This window comes from Neophocaena asiaeorientalis, unplaced genomic scaffold (assembly GCF_003031525.2).
Source record: "Neophocaena asiaeorientalis asiaeorientalis breed wild unplaced genomic scaffold, Neophocaena_asiaeorientalis_V1.1 scaffold11, whole genome shotgun sequence".
Taxonomy (NCBI): domain Eukaryota; kingdom Metazoa; phylum Chordata; class Mammalia; order Artiodactyla; family Phocoenidae; genus Neophocaena; species Neophocaena asiaeorientalis.
In genome coordinates this window covers 7,213,005-7,230,929 of record NW_020173124.1, presented here as the reverse complement: position 1 = coordinate 7,230,929, position 17,925 = coordinate 7,213,005, and the positions used below count along the sequence as shown (strand labels likewise).

General features: G+C 34.3%; 1 protein-coding gene and 1 non-coding gene across 3 annotated transcripts in view; one reads left to right on the top strand and one right to left on the bottom strand.

The window, feature by feature from the left end:
- ORC4 (origin recognition complex subunit 4) overlaps positions 1 to 17,925 on the top strand; it is a 94,197-nt gene that overhangs the window by 68,453 nt on the left and 7,819 nt on the right. For both annotated transcript variants that reach the window (XM_024744089.1, XM_024744090.1), the window contains 4 exons: positions 2,171 to 2,219; positions 4,078 to 4,229; positions 6,967 to 7,140; positions 12,958 to 13,044. In XM_024744089.1, the coding sequence (XP_024599857.1) occupies positions 2,171 to 2,219; positions 4,078 to 4,229; positions 6,967 to 7,140; positions 12,958 to 13,044 (462 nt within the window). The remainder of the gene's footprint in view (positions 1 to 2,170; positions 2,220 to 4,077; positions 4,230 to 6,966; positions 7,141 to 12,957; positions 13,045 to 17,925) is intronic.
- On the bottom strand, positions 4,868 to 5,058 carry LOC112399126 (U2 spliceosomal RNA). Its single transcript, XR_003003174.1, has one exon. It is a non-coding gene; the product is annotated as a U2 spliceosomal RNA (small nuclear RNA).

Below are 17,925 nucleotides of genomic sequence, written 5' to 3'. Positions count from 1 at the left end.
ACAGACTTCCTTGCAGTTTCTTCAGCCAGCCTGTCCTCCTGCCATGCCTTTGAACCTCTGGGGTACATGGTCCTCTCCCCTGGGGTGCCCTTCCTAGGCTTCCCACTGGGCAAATGCAAACATCACCATCTTTTGGAAATTTTGCATTCAAGCTGTACTTTAATACCATTTATTGCTTTTCTTTTCTTATAAAATTCATATTCAGTGCAGAAAATATGGAGCTTATTAAAAAAATGAAGAAAACAAAAATCACCCATCATTTTGACATATTTTCTTCTGGTCTTTTTTTTTTTTTTTTTTTTTTTTTTTGGCTGCATTGGGTCTTCATTGCTGCACGTGGGCTTTCTCTAGTTGTGGTGAGCAGGGATAATCTTCATTGCGGTGGGCAGGCTTCTCATTGCAGTGGCTTCTCTTGTTGCGGAGCACGGGCTCTAGGTGCGTGGGCTTCAGTATTTGTGGCACATGGGCTCAGTAGTTGTGGCTCACGGGCTCTAGAGCACAGGCTCAGTAGTTGTGGCATGCAGGCTTAGTTGTTCTGCGGCATGTGGGATCTTCCCGGACCAGGGATCAAACCCGTGTCCCCTGCATTGGCAGACGGATTCTTAACCACTGCACCACCAGGGAAGTCCCTATCTACAGGTCTTTGAAGTGCAAGTTCAAATGCTTCTTCTGTAAATCTGTTGTTCTACCTCCTGTCCAGAATGTAATGTAGAAGATAGTGGCCTACTTGGCAAAGGAGAGTTACTATTATGTAGACTCTGTTTGGCTTTTGGTTTCCAGTAGATACGTGTTTCTGACTTTTCTAAATAGAGCTATTTGCATTGGATTCATATGAAATAATACAAGGCACAGTTGGTTATCATCCTAGTCATCACTATTGTTATCATAATCCCCACATATACAGATTATTAGTTTAACTTCTACATTGTATAGATTAGGCATGTGAGGCTAAGAGAACATAATTAGTGTGCCTAAAGTCATAAAATGACAAAGGCTGGGCATTAAGAAACTAAGTGATTTAACCCAGACCCTTTCTATTTTGATGTACTTAGAGCAAACTTGTATATTCAAATATATATATATATATACACACACACACACACATAAATGTGTATATTTATATAAATATATACTCATAAGTAAATTCTTATAATATGTGCATATGAATTTAAGTATATACTTACACTTAATGTCAGGTATAATAGTCTTTAAAAAAATAGCAAAATGTAAGCAACCTTTGAGTAACTTTGACCACTGATTTTCCAACAGATTGTCTCTGAGCCTTTGTTTATGTTACGGTAAATACCTCTTGCCCTGCCTACCTTGGAAATAGTATTACTTGACAGTATGTAATCATCACAAAATATGTAGAAGCTCTTTAAAACCTGTTATGCTATTTTATATCAGTTCTCTCTACTGGGAAACAAACAAGTGGCTTTCTTTTTTCCTATATATCTCTTCAAATTTAAAGTTGGCTGTTTCTTTAAATTAAGAAATCTGAATGAAGTAAAAATTAAGGACTTAAGTGAAAAAATATTTTAATGAGGCCTTTATCCACAAGCTGGAACATCTGGATAATACATCTGCTACTCTATTAATTTCCAACCAGAATATTTAAGTTGTATCCAAAAATGTTTTGGCTGTGCTCCAAGTAAACATAGCCAAATTTGATATGATATATACAAATTCTATAATATTCTCTTGAATAGAGAAACACTGTTGTATTGTCTGATGTTTGAGGCAAGTTTCTTCTCCCTTTTCCTTTTGGATCTCATTTAAATTCATGGTAATTTTTTTAGTGGTACAAGTTTGAGACTTGCAAGAGACTGATGTGTTTCAAGATACAAAGTGCAATGGATTTCTTGTTCTCTGACTATTCAGAATATAACAACTCTTAAAAATTACCTTTAAATAAAGTTAACAGTTTTACAGATTTTATCCAGAAAATATAAAATTTTGAACATGGCATAATAATGCCATTTTCAGTGCTATGCCATCTCTACTTTTGTATTTAAGTTTTAGATTGTAAGCATAGAGATATTCAGCTCAGAATCTGGCCAATGACTTTGGCCAGATACACGGTGTCTATACAGTATATAGAATCATATAGCCCTCTTTTATTCTTTATTTCACTAAACTTCTAGTCATGGTATCTTTTTCTGTTATTCAGGGAAGCTTTGCCGAAAACCTTTCATTTCTTCTGGAAGCTTTAAAAAAAGGTAAATATTAGTATGTTTAACAATATCAAAAGATAATTGTTTAGCTTTAGTTTTCCCTTGATCATATGCTTTTACAAAAATAAAGAAATATAAAAAAGAATAAAATAATGACCATTGAAATCCCTAATAATAGTGATTATTCCAACTAATATTTGATTTCATATCTTTATTCACCTGTAGTATATCATTGGTATAGATATAATTTTCAATAAGAATAAAATCTTTTCTATTTTGTTGTGTGATATACATCTTTTCACTTACTCATGGTATGTCGTAAGCATCTTTCCATGTCAGTAAATATTGAGGTGCATCATCATTTTTATGGTTCTCATATATTTCATTTTAAAAATATAAATTAACTATAATTTAAAATTCTAATATAATGAATTATAATTTATTAATCACCAGCTATCAACTTTTATTCCTAATTTTGTATAATTAGGAAGAAATGCTTAAATGATCATCCAGATTTCCTGGGGTAAATTTCAATGAGTAGAATTCTATATTAAAATGTTCTACATTTAAAAGAATAAATATTAATTACCAAACTACCCTAGAAGGTCCATTTTCTAAACATATTTAAAAGTACTTTTTTCCTACAGGACCTCAAAAACAATTATTTTCATGTTTGCCTATTTAATAGAAAAAAATTTTTATTTTAGTTTAATTTGCATAATTTGTATACTGATGATGCTCATATCAAATTTTAATTGGCCACTGATATTTCCTGGTTTGTGTTTTTCCTGTTGGTTCTTTGCCTTATTTTGGTGGTTTATCTCATACTTATTATGTGAATCCTTGCACTTGTTTCTTTCTTAAGTTTGGTTTGGACTTTTCTGCTGAATAGAAGTTTAAAATTTTTTACATAGTCAAAATTTTCTCTCCTTCATACTTTGACATTCACTTATATTTTCATCCAGTACATATAATTCATCATTTGGCTGGAATTTATTTTGGTAAGGTGTAAAGTAAAGATCTAATCTTGAATATACCACTTTTTCCATTGTTATGTAATGCTATATTTTATCAAAAACTAAAGTACTATATTATGTAGGTCTAGACTTCTGAGTGGTCCCTGTGGTTTTAATATCATTTAGGTTAATGCATATGTTTTATTATCTATTGGATAATATTATCAGATATTATCTAACAGATAATAGTAATTATTAATAAATCTGTTTATTATCAGTTTTTTTCACTTTTTATGCAGATATAAAGCCTTAGACCTTAAGGTAATAGTGATTGTTCTGCTAAAGTAGTTTCCATTGTTGTGAGGAGAAAAACAAATCCACAGAGTCATGTTGAACTTTTCCCTATTGTAGAAGTGTTAAAATTGTCATTAGTAGGAGTTAAAGTAGCTTTGGTTAAACTTCACAGTACAATGGTTATTTATAAAAATTATTTCTATGGGAAGATTTACTTTGTATTTCTACTAACTAAAAATAAGTCTCTTTTGAAGTAATAGTTTTATGTCCCTCTGTATTTAATCCCAAAGTGTTTTGGTCTCTGTAGGTGTTAAAAGATCCTTGTCAATTTTCTGATGATAGAAGAATTACGTTTACATAATTTAAAAAACAGTAATCTTCAGTCATTTAAATGATTTTCTTAACATCAGTAAAGCTACTAGAGTCTGGTGATTAGACTGAATTACCTGAGGGCCATAGGGGCTATTTTGTCCTTTGAATAATTTTTTTTGTTGAATAAATGTACAAGCATTGGTAAGTGCCCCACCCAAAGTAGGTTATCAATATATATTTTTTGAATTGAGTTTTAAAAAATGAAATGTAATAAATAGTTTGGAAATTTAAGAAAGGCTGATATAATTGCTTGTTAATATAAAACTCTTATTTTTTCTTAGGTGACCGGACTAGTAGTTGCCCAGTGATCTTCATATTAGATGAATTTGATCTTTTTGCTCATCATAAAAACCAAACACTCCTCTATAATCTTTTTGACATTTCTCAGTCTGCACAGACTCCGGTAGCAGTTATTGGTCTTACATGTAGATTGGTAAGTGTTTCTATTTTAAAAATTGATTATAATATTTAGAAAATTAAAGTTTAATTACTGACTTAGTTACTATGTAGGTCATTTTTCAAATGTATTTCATCAATACTTGGCACATTTATCCCACTTTTCAACTCAAATTGAGGAAAACAAGGAAATATTTATCACATATCCTGATAGACTAATACCTCCTGCCGTCTAATCAAATCACTGAATAAAAAAATGTGAAGTGAGATTATGCTAATAAATATAATTTCTACATTAGCAAATAAAGAGAAAGTTAAATTACCTCACTACCATTTTATAAAAATTGCTAATAGTTTCTACTTTTTACATTTAAGATTCTTTCCATATTTTAAAAATGCTTGGAATCAACTCAAAATGATACTGTCCCAACTTTGTAAGTATACATCTCCAGAAATGGAAGGGATTATCTCTATCAGGCTGTCACTGTAGATAGTGGCTTCTTTGCTCCTTGGAGGATTTTAGAATGATTTAACCATAGTGTTAATGTCACTATCACATTACTTTGTGAAGACTCCATGTATGTTGAACCTTGTGTACCTTCAGACAGCTTTTGTAGGTCTTTTTGCGTTTACCTTATCTATCTCTTTTTCTTTTTTTTTAAAATTTTTCCCCGAAGTGGGTGCACCATTCTTGGAAGTACTGCAGTACCAGGTTGATGCGTGGAATGGATGGAGCAAGTTCCTATTCCATCTCCTAGTTCCAGAAATCCATTTAATTCATTGTCCTCGGATAGAGCACATATCGATTATTAAACTGATAAGAACAGATACTATACTTGATCTTAGCCGAAAGGCCGAGAAGCAGTGTGTTTATGTTCTTTGACTCTCCTAGTATGAACTTTCTAATTGAATTCAGGTAAAACTGGTTTTTAAGAGTCACCCGCTTCTTATACTATGGCTGCCATGCATCTGTAGCTTTCATCCTTTTTCCTCCTTCATTTATGGCAGGCTTATGTCAAGCCCTCATTCTCCTTTTGTACAGCTCGTTCCCTTTTTTAGAAATGTGAAACTCTTTACTAAGTCATCTTTCAACAGTCTTGCTAGTGCTGTTTCTCAAAGGAGTGGCTTTCTCTGTCCTCCTTCCCCAGTGCTCTAGAGTTTACAATGTATGCTTTCATAATAAGCCTCTCTCACAGAAAATCTGGCTGGTTCTCCACATATCTTTATTCCTCTTTTCAAAATGTAGCAATCTAACAGAGTGGTTAAGGAAGCACATTCCTCCTTGCTAAAAGCTCTTCCTTTGGGTGGAAGTGGCAGTGGCAAATGCTTTTGACCCAGTGAGGGACCAAATAAAGGGTTTAGTAGCTCCTTAGCCATATTATCAGAGGCTCTTTTTTATTCTGTATGTATAATTCTCCAACTGTGTAATTCAAGTCTAAGTATATATCTCTGTGTCCATGTTTATAGGGAAAGAGCAAAAGGAATGATGGAGTAGTGATTTTGTTAGCAAATAACCTCTTCCTTGTGGCAGTAATGTTTTTTTTTCTACTATTCCCTGTATCCCCACATTACCAATTTCTGTCATTACTGCCCACCACCAAACTATCAGTTACTGTTCACCTCTAAAATTCTTTTACTTCCATCTCTTTCCATTCCCAAGTTCAGGCTCTTAATTATTGCTTACCTGTATGGGTGATCTAGAACTGCTCCTTAGTAGAAAGTAAATGTATAATATTTCTGTCTCTGAACATAACTTTTAATTGTCTTATGCTGTCACTATATTTTTCTATAACCTGTAAACACATCTCAGGTTTTTCATTCACCCTCCTCCACTCTAACCCCAAGCTATTAATCTTTCCTGTCTTCCTTCCCACACTAACCATGATGCCATGATGCCTTTTTGGTCGCTTTAATTCTTTCCTGTGTATCATTGGTTTCTTAACCTAGAATCATCTGGGTAGATTTGAAAATCCGTATTTCTGGGCCTCACCACAGCTTTTTGTTTTTCTTTTTTTTATAGAAAATTGACACTAAACTTGCTCCCTCACTTCTCAAGGAAAAATAGCACTAATACAAGTAGTTTCTCAAATATTGTTATAAAAAAGCCAAAAGACAGAATAATTTACCAATGTCACACTGTGTTCCTGCCAGTTTCCTCTTCTACAGTTTGTTCCTTAAGTCCAGCGTGGCTTCAGCTTAAATTTGTATAGTTTAGTGAATTGAATATTTCTCCATTACACATGCTGCTTCTTGAGTCTTTGTTACATAAAACAATGAAGAAGATGTTTAAATTTTCATGAATGTTAATAAGTCTAATTACATTTTATTATATTAATTTTTTATCTGAATTCTTCATAGAATGTATGAAATTGTTTATTGATAGCTATAATTTTTTAGTAGTTATTGTTGGTCTTGCAATGTTAAAGATAAGCTGAGAAAAACATGGTTGGAAAAAGGCTTGACATCACCAGGCTTACAAGTGCTTAGAAGGGGATTAAAAGTAGCTTGGATTAAAAATACTTTTAGAGGCTTGGTTTATTTCCAAGCCGCATTCTCTTACCTCTACTACCTTGTGGCCCTAAGTAGATCAAGGGAATAATTAAATTTTTTTTAATGCTTAATTGTGTATTACAGGATAAGTATTTTTAATGCTTAATTGTCTATTACAGGATAAACATTGCTGATTATAAGTGATAGTTCAAATAGTTATACCTCTAACATTGGTATGGTTATTTTAAATATGCATCTTACGGAGATTTTTGTTTGTTTTTAAGGATATTTTGGAACTCTTAGAAAAGAGAGTGAAGTCACGATTTTCCCACCGGCAGATACACTTAATGAATTCATTTGGTTTTCCACAGTATCTTAAAATATTTAAAGAACAATTATCTCTACCTGCAGTATTTCCAGGCAAGATTTTTGCTGAGAAGTGGAATGAAAATGTTCAGGTAGTTTGGAAAAAAGACAATAATATTAAAGTAATATTTGTGTCTTGCTATACCATTTGAAAGCAATTAAAATTTGAAAATCTTTAAAATCTGTAAGTTAGCATAAAATTTCTAATATTACTGTGGCACAGAACTGCATTAATACAAATTATACTCTTTTGTTTGTGTATTTTCTTTTAAAAAACAGTTGAAATGTCATACTTCTAATTTTTTTTTCTCAAAGGAACTTTTATGAGATTTGTTTTATTTGTATCTGGTTTATATTTTAGATTACTTTGTTAATGAACTTCATCGTTAAATATTTATTTTCTTTATTTATAAGTTTAGCAATATATTAATTTAGTAAGGTTCATACCTACCTATCCAGTGTGGATTTTTCTTTTCCAGTTCTCATGAACAACTTAAGCATTTTTCTCCTTGGGTCTATTAAGAGGCAATTCAGGCTGTGGCAACTTTGGTTATATTATCTATATTGACATATCCCATCTTCGAGTCCTTGGAGCCCTGAGGGTCTTAAGTTGCAAATGCACACTCACTTGTGGTTTTAAACATCTACTGAACCTTGTGGACTCTAAATATACTTAAGTTGAACAGCCTAATTTGTACAGACTGTTGTTTTATCAGCTAAGCATACTAGCATCAGTTTATCTTATACTGACAAGTTTTAGTTGGCAGCGAAAAGGGAGAGAGTATATGTGTGTGAATGTGTGTTTAATAATGTGTTTGAAAAAACATATTACTGAATAAATCTTACATGTCAAAAATATGGACCTTGTGAAAGTGGAAAATAATATAGAGTCCTTGGTTATGAAAGAATTAGGAAAAACTGGTCTATAATATTAAATACTAATGAGTGAGGATGATTAGATCTGCTTAGAATTAAACAGTCTATATTCTTTGGCTCTAAAAGATTGTTTTATGTTATAGCAATAATGATAGATTATATTTTTTTACTGTAAAATCTTAAATATCAATACCAAATTAAAAGTGAAAGTTTGCATTTATTTTGCTCTTTAACGATTCTTGGTTTTTTCCCATCTTTGTTGAGGTATAATTGACAAATTAGAAATTGCTTATATTTAAGGTATACAACTTGATGTTTTGGTATACATTGTGAAATACCACAATCAAGCTATAATATTTAACATATCCATCACCTCATATAGATTTCTTTCTTTTCTCCTTTTTTAAAATTTTGTGGTAAAACAGTTAAGTTCTATCTTCTAAGCAAATTTCAAGTATATAGTACTGTATCGTTAACTATAATCACGTTGCTATCCATTACTTATGCAGAACCTAACTTGTATAACTGAAACTTGATTCTCATTTTGATTTTAAAATAGAGTCAGCTTATGTGAGCACTATTAATTTTGACACAGTTTTTTAAAATTAAAAGTTACGAACAAAATTTAATCAGTGCTTAAGAATACATGGTAAAAGGTAGAATTTTCCCTTATGTCCATGCCCATCTTCCCTCCTTTCACTACAAAGTAATTATTTGGTTCATAGCATTTCAGACCTTATATATTGATACATGCCAAATTTGTTTTTACATAAAGGATTCAAACCTTAAATATTATTCTTTGGTTTACCTTTTTTACTTTGTTGTAATAGTTAATCTAATACTTTTTTCCTAATATAACTGTACAGAATTGTATATCAAAATGATTGACTTTATCCTTAAATCATGATACTGTGTCATGATATAATTAGATGTGGGTTCTTCCTTCCACCTTCCTCCCCAAATTAACTTTTCCTGGGACTCAGATATTTACTAGCTCGTGCAAGTTTTTCTTGATACTATGTCTAATTATAAGAGTCCATGCTATCAGAACACTTTATAGTTGGTGCTCTCACATTGTCTTTTCCTTTACCTGGATCTGGAGTGGGTCAGAGCTCTGAATCTTTGGCCTCTGAATCCACTTTTGAGTGCGTCACAGACTTTCACCTTTTACAACTCCTGAACTGATTGTCTTGTTGCAACAGTGTGTTTTTCTGATTACTTTAGTGATCAAATGCAGTCTTAGTATTTAAATGTCTGTGCTTTCCCAGGGCTTTTATTATTCTTATCCCTGCTCACTTTCTTTTCCTAAGACAACTACGTAAGCCCAGATTATACTGTACTGTCATCCATCTTTCTGTCCCTCCCAGCTGTGTTGTATTCTGAGATCCTAAAATGGGTATGTAAAGGAAGTAGATGGTGACAGTTACTGTGAAGCATAACTCTGGATGACTCAGAAGATGGTAAGCATGTGATGTAGAGTGGCTAACCCTAGGTTTTTGGTCCTTCTTTGCTGATCACTGAATTTAGAGGCAGGATGATAGGAATGAATGTGAACACTCTCCTGTCATCTTTTTGATAATCTTACAGTTCTTTCATAAGGTAGAACTAATACCACTGGAGTTTGTGTCTCTTAGTTCTAATATTTTCTTGCCCTATCCTAATCATCATTTGCCACCTCCCTTTAGGGTATGCTCATAAATGAGCTTCACTTGAAAAAAATATGTCAGCACCATGGCCAGAGGCCCTGTCTGAAAAGGGGGGGTGTGCACTGAAGGAGCTATCCTTTCACTCAGTGCTGACTATCCAGCAAGTTTTTCTAATTCCAAGGTTAAACAAAAGCAATGGTATAGATGACAGGTCACCTAGGGAATCTCATCCAATAAATATCTTCAGGATAGACTTGAACCTGGACATCCTGCCTAACTTGAATGTTTGTTTTAGCCCTATCCCAAATATGTAAGCAGGGTAAATACCATTTCAGCATGGCAGTATAAGAAAAATCTGTATAAAAGAGCATTTAAAAGGACCATAGCTCAGAATGACCATCATCAAAAAATCTACAAACAGTAAATGCTGGAGAGGGTGTGGAGAAAAGGGAACCCTCTTGCACTGTTGGTGGGAATGTAAATTGATACAGCCACTATGGAGAACAGTATGGAAGTTCCTCAAAAAACTAAAAATAGAACTACCGTATGACCCAGCAATCCCACTCTCAAGGCATATACCCTGAGAAGACCATAATTCAAAAAGAGTCATGTATCAGTGTTCATTGCAGCTCTATTTACAATAGCCAGGACATGGAAGCAACCTAAGTGTCCATCGACAGATGAATGGATAAAGAAGTTGTGGTACATATATACAATTGAATATTACTCAGCCATAAAAAGAAATGAAATTGAGTTATTTGTAGTGAGGTGGATGGACCTAGAGACTGTCATACAGATTGAAGTAAGTCAGAAAGAGAAAAACAAATACCATATGCTAACCCATATATATGGAATCTAAAAAAATTAAAAAAGGTTCTGAAGAACCTAGGGGCAGGACAGGAATAAAGACTCAGACATAGAGAATGGACTTGAGGACACGGAGGGGGGAAGGGTAAGCTGGGAGGAAGTGAGAGAGTGGCATGGATGTATATACACTACCAAATGTAAAATAGATAGCTAGTGGGAAGCAGCCGCATAGCACAGGGAGATCAGCTGGGTGCTTTGTGACCACCTAGAGGGGTAGGATAGGGAGGGTGGGAGGGAGACGCAAGAGGGAGGAGATGTGGGGATATATGTATATGTATAGCTGATTCACTTGGTTATACAGCAGAAACACACCATTGTAAAGCAATTATACTCCAATAAAGATGTTAAATAAATGAATTAATTAAATAAAAGGACCATAGCTAATTCTCCTCAAAGGAAATTCCCACAAAGTGCTATAGCTAAGTTCAAGAAAGATCTACCAACTTTCTTAACCTTCCCTGTTTAGTTAACAGAAGGTAAGAATGTTTGGCAGGAAGACTAGGAGATTTAGTATATATACTGCTGCCACTAAGTTATCCCTGGAGCAGCATGAGCCCTCAGGTACTAGTGTAATCCTGCCGGTCAAGCACACTGCAGTGAGCACATTAAGAACTTGTTTCTGCAAGTGCTTCTCCTGTGCTCATCAGTGACAAGGGAATGTGTCAGCTTCCCTGAATAGGGCAGAGAAGACTAAAAACAGTAGCAAGGGAATGGGGACTATAACTAGGATAATATATTTACTGAGAGCATAAAACTTCATCCCATTCTACTAGAACTTATTCATGAATCTGGATCTTCTCACAGTGGAAGAAGTAGAGACATACAGTTTCAGCTCTAGGAAATACAGAAATACTTAGTTTTCTGGGCCTTTTTTTTTTTTTTTGGATAAAGAATCGTTATTCTTTGCAGATGAGTTTTGAAAAATTACGTCAGTCTTATCCAAGCCTTTTTTGGCTCTGCCAACTCTGATTTTACTGTCCTTTCATCTAATCTTTTCTTTGGTGCCAACTGAACCTCACCTTTCATTAATCCTAATTCACTGCAGTCACTGTTTTTAGTCTTCTCTTTCTCTCTTAAAGGGCTTGCTGTTGCTATATATATATTTGTATCATGAATAGGGTTGAATACTCTTGGAAGCATACCAGATGAACATAAAATAATAAAGCAAAGTAATACAAATAAAAAACTTTGGGAAATTAACTGTAGTCCTTGCTTCTGCAATTGTTGACCTTACCAAGTCACTTATAAAGTTGATATATTAAATATATATTTAGATATTTCTTTTTCAAAGGGCCCTATTGAGCTCTAAATTTCCAAAGCCATCAACTTCTCAAAATATATCTTAATTTAGTTATACAAAGTATGCAGTTTACATTGTTGATCACCACTTCCCTCTTGAAGTGTTGTCCCTGTTTTCTTCCCCTGGTTTTATTGCTCTCTCTTGGATTCTATTCCAGTCTTCAACATCTTTCTCAGTCTCTTACTGTGCTCCTCTTTTTCCATTTACTTCTTTTTTTTTGCGGTACGAGGGCCTCTCACTGTTGTGGCCTCTCCCGTTGCGGAGCACAGGCTCTGGACACGCAGGCTCAGCAGCCATGGCTCACGGGCCCAGCCGCTCCGCGGCATGTGGGATCTTCCCGGACTGGGGCACGAACCCTTGTCCCCTGCATCAGCAGGCGGACTCTCAACCACTGTGCCACCAGGGAAGCCCCTCCATTTACTTCTTAAACATTTATAATACAAGTTTTACTTCCTGACCACATCTCCCTCTTCACTTCTCCTGGGACATTCTGTTCCCCATAGTTTCATCTTTGATTTTTTTCTAACCCCTCTCCAACCCTTCATCGCTGCTCCCCAGCAGTTGATTCTCCATCAGACATGTCTTCTATAAATGTGTTTAATTCTTTCTTGTCTTCACACCACTGTGTTAATCCAGACTCATTTTGTTTCTTACATGGACAATTGCAGTTGCCTCCAGTTAGGTTTTCCTGCCTTTGTCTTTCCGTACAATCACTTAGCCAAAGCTGAAACTCAGGATGACATGACTACTCATCTTCTGTCCATATGCCACAATCTCCCTGCATTGTTCATGATGTTCCCTATAACTGGACTGCTCTTTGTAGCATATTGACTCATACAGTTTAAGCATTCTTTGTAACACTTTACCTTGTTTTTGAAGTATAGTAAATAACCCTTATTCTCTGTTTCATTTAGTGGTGCATTTTGATCATCCCATTAGTATGACTGTATAGTTTCCCTCTTTAGACTGGAAATTTTGTGGTAGCAAGGGTTATGTTTTATCTTGGTGTCTTTGGAATTAACGTAAAGGGATAAGAAGAAAAACAATAGAGTGGAAATTTGATTTTGATTTTTGTTTTCCACAAGTAAGACCAGCACCTGTTTAATAATGGATAAATACCAGATAGAGTTCATGAGATACACCAGCCAGTGAGGCACAAGATTTTAGTTAGGTTTTAAACTGCATTGTTCCTTAATTCTGTTTTGATTTTTTTCCTCTAGAGTCTCTCAGAAGATAGGAATGTGCGAGACGTGCTGCAGAAGCATTTCAATGTCAGCAAAAGCCTGCGGTCATTACACACGCTGCTGGTTTGTATTAGTTTTATTTTTATCACTCATTTCTTTCACCAGGTAATTATGTTCTGATGGGAATTGGTTAAACCTCTAGATAAATTTTGGGAAAATAAACATGTCTACTACATTAGGTCTTCCAATCCATGAATATGGTACGTCTTTTCTTTTATTTAGTTCTTCTTTGATTTCTTTCATCATCATTTTATAATTCTCACCTCACGGATGCTGTACACGTTTACAGTGTATACCTAAGTGTTTAGTTGCCTGTGGAGCAATTTTAAATGATATTTTGTTTTTAATTTTGGTTCTAGCATGCCCATTATTAGTGTACAGAAATGTGACTGATTTTTGTGTTGATGTTGTATTCTGCAATGTTGCTGAACTAATTTATTTTAGGACTTTTTTAAACAAATTCTTTGAGATTTTCTATGTAGATAATCATATCATCTGCAAATAAAGAGTTTTATTTTTTTCCTTTCTAATTTGTATATCTTTTCTTTCTTTTTCTTGTCTTTTTTGCAATGGCTAGAACTTCTTACACTATGTTGGATAAGAATGGTGAGGGTAGATAATTGCCAGTCTTAGGGGGAAAGGATTTAGTCTTTTACTGTTAAGTATGATATAAGCTGTAGGTTTTTAATACATGTTTATTATCAAGTTAAGGTAATTCCCATCTATTCCTAACTTGCTGAGAGTTTATTATGATTGTGTTGGATTTTGTTAAATGCTTATTCTGTATCAATGAATACGATCTATGACTTTTCTTCTTTAGCCTGTTGATATGTTGAATTACCTTGCTTGATTTTCAAATCTTGAACTAGCTTTACATGCCTGGACAAATCCTACCTGGTCATGGTCTTTCACCCAGTAATCATATCTTAAGCTTAAACAGTATCAAGAAAGGGGTACTTAATTGTTCTGAAAAGTAAAGTTTTTCCTTCTCTTAGAGTATTTGATACTAGTCTAATATTTCTAGAAAATTATTTATTCATTATTACAAAAGGTATGGCAAATACCTTTCAAAGAGAAAATAATTTTGGTTTCCTGAGTTTCTTCTTGATCACTTCCATTTATAATAATGGGTATCATTTATTAAAGAGCACATGAGTCAGGTGACCTAGTTACTTTGCCAGCGTTATGTCGTTATATTAATCCTGTTTTTGTTTTTTTTTTTTTAATCCTGTTTTTTAATCTTTGGATGTATTTTATCCTTACCTTTGAGGAAACTGATGCTCTTTGAGGTTAAGTAACTTACCCCAGGTCACACAGCTAGTAGATGGCAAACCCAGGACTCAAATCCAAGGCTGTCTGGCTTCAAGCTTATCATAACTGCTTTACTATATGGTTCTGCCACTTTTTACAGATTCTCCTTCTCCATTTCTGGTCTTGCTTAGGAAACTTAAGAGTGTTTTCCTCTCTATATACTTTCCCTCTTGTTAGCACATCCCCCTCCCATTTATCAAAACCACACTGCCATTTTCAGCAACAGCAACAGCTGTCTTTATCACAGAAGTATTACAGGGACTAAGAATTTTTAGAGTAGAGATTTTAGTTATTTATGGACCAAAATTAGACTTTATTTACTAGCTTACGGTATATGAAGGATACACACACACATGTATATACATAAACACACACCTTCATTATTCTGGGAAAATATCTCTGCCTCAGAATTGTCAACATGAAAAACCATTGTTTTGCCAGTTTCCTATATTCTTAATTCAAGGAGATGACTCAATTTTTGTTTGGGGTTTTCTAATTTAAGAAAACTTTTAGAATTGGTGGAAATTATAAAGAAAAGAGAAAGACCTGACTGAGATTAAATACAGTTTGGATAATTTTTCAACAAAAATAGATCAGTTATACACATAGAAAAAACACCGTCATTGCATAGCCTAAAGTAAATTTCAGGTTGATAAACCTAACTTTATGTAGAAAAACAAAACTTTTTTTTAAATTACAAGAAACATATAAGAGAATACGTTTGTATTCTTGAGGTAGGGAAACATTTCTTACAGAAGTTACACAGAGCACAAGTCATAACAAAAAATATGGTTAAAGTTAATTACATTGAATTTTTAAATGTCTAGACACTGAAAAATACCATAGATGAAGTGAAGACTGATAAGGAGAGGAAAAATGGAATGTGTATAATCATCAACACTGTCCATAATATATAAAGAGCTTCTACAGTAATCAATAAAGGAATGAACTGACCAGAGGGCAGACAGCAGAAGCAAGAAGAACTACAATCCTGCAGCCTGTGGAACAAAAACCACATTCACAGAAAGATAGACAAGATGAAAACACAGAGGGCTATGTACCAGATGAAGGAACAAGATAAAACCCTAGAAAAACAACTAAATGAAGTGGAGATAGGCAACCTTCCAGAAAACGAATTCAGAATGATAGTGAAGATGATCCAGGACCTCGGAAAAAGAATGGAGGCAAAGATCGAGAAGATGCAAGAAATGTTTAACAAAGACCTAGAAGAATTAAAGAACAAACAAACAGAGATGAACAATACAATAACTGAAATGAAAACTACACGAGAAGGAATCAGTAGCAGAATAACTGAGGCAGAAGAGCAGATAAGTGACCTGGAAGACAGAATGGTAGAATTCACTGCTGCAGAACAGAATAAAGAAAAAAGAATGAAAAGAAATGAAGACAGCCTAAGAGACCTCTGGGACAACATTAAAGGCAACAACATTTGCATTATAGGGGTCCCAGAAGGGGAAGAGAGAGAGAAAGGACCAGAGAAAATATGTGAAGAGATTATTATAGTTGAAAACTTGCCTAACATGGGAAAGGAAATAGCCACCCAAGTCCAGGAAGCAGAGTCCCATACAGGATAAAACCAAGAAGAAACATGCCAAGGCACATAGTAATCAAATAGGCAAAAATTAAAGACAAAGAAAAATTATTGAAAGCAGCAAGGGAAAAACGACAAATAATATATAAGGGAACTCCCATAAGGTTAACAGCTAATTTCTCAGCAGAAACTCTACAAGCCAGAAGGGAGTGGCATGATATACTTAAACTGATGAAAGGGAAGAACCTACAATCAAGATTACTCTAACCAGCAACGATCTCATTCAGATTCGATGGAGAAATCAAGAGCTTTACAACAAGCAAAAGCTGAGAGAATTCATCACCACCAAACCAGCTCTACAACAAATGCTAAAGGAACTTCTCTAAGTGGGAAACACGAGAGAAGAAAAGGACCTACAAACACAAACCCAAAACAATTAAGAAAATGGTCGTAGGAACATGCATATCGATAATTACCTTAAACGTGAATGGATTAAATACTCCAATCAAAAGACACAGGCTTGCTGAATGGATACAAAAACAAGACCCATCTATATGCTGTCTACAAGAGACCCACTTCAGACCTAGGGACACATACAGACTGAAAGTGAGGGGATGGAAAAAGATATTCCATACAAATGGAAATCAAAAGAAAGCTGGAGTAGCAATACTCATATCAGATAAAATAGACTTTAAAATAAAGAATGAGACAAGGAAGGACACTACATAATGATCAATGGATCAATCCAAAAGAAGATATAACAATTATAAATATATATGCACCCAACATAGGAGCACATCAATACATAAGGCTAACAGCTATAAAAGAGGAAATCAACCGTAAAACAATAATAGTGGGGGACTTTAACACCTCACTTACACCAAGGGACAGATCATCCAAAATAAAAATAAATAAGGAAACAGAAGCTTTAAATGACACAAAAGACCAGATAGATTTAATTTTATTTATAGGACATTTCATCCCAAAACAGCAGATTACACTTTCTTCTCAGATGCGCACAGAATATTCTCCAGGATAGATCACATCATGGGTCACAAATCAACCCTCAGTAATTTTAAGAAAATTGAAATCATGTCAAGAATCTTTTCTGACCACAGCGCTATGAAATTAGAAATCAATTACAGAGAAAAAAACATAAAAGACCACAAACACATGGAGGCTAAGCACTGAGTTACTGAATAACCAAGAGATCACTGAAGAAATCAAAGAGGAAGTTAAACAATACCTAGTGATGAGTGACAATGAAAACACGATGATCCAAAACCTGTGGGATGCAGCAAAACCAGTTCTAAGAGGGAAGTTTATAGCTATACAAGCCTACCTCAAGAAACAAGAAATGTCTCAAATAAACAATCTAACCTTACACCTAAAGGAACTACATAAAGAAGAACAAAAAAAAAATCCAAAGTTAGCAGAAGGAAAGAAATCATAAAGATCAGAGCAGAAATCAATGAAATAGAAACAAAGAAAATAATAGCAAAGATCAATAAAACTAAAAGATGGTTCTTTGAGAAGATAAACAAAATTGATAAACCGTTAGCCAGACTCATCAAGAAAAAGAGGGAGAAGACTCAATAAAATTAGAAATGAAAAAGGAGAAGTTACAACAGAAACCGCAGAAATACAAAGCATCCTAAGAGACTACTACAGGCAACTCTATGCCAATAAAATGGACAACCTGGAAGAAATGGACAAATTCTTAGAAAGGTATAACCTTCCAAGACTGAACCAGGAAGAAATAGAAAATATGAACAGACCAATCACAAGTAATGAAATTGAAATAGTGATTAAAAATCTTCTAACAAGCAAAAGTCCAGGACCAGATGGCTTCAGAGGTGAATTCTATGAAACATTTACAGAAGAGCTAACACCCATCCTTCTCAAACTCTTCCAAAAAGTAGTGGAGGAAGGAATGCTCCCAAACTCATTCTGTGAGGCCACCGTCACCCTGATACCAAAACCAGACAAAGATACTACAAAAGAAGAAAATTACAGACCAATATCACTGATGAATATAGATGCAAAAATCCTCAATAAACTACTAGCAAACAGAATCCAAC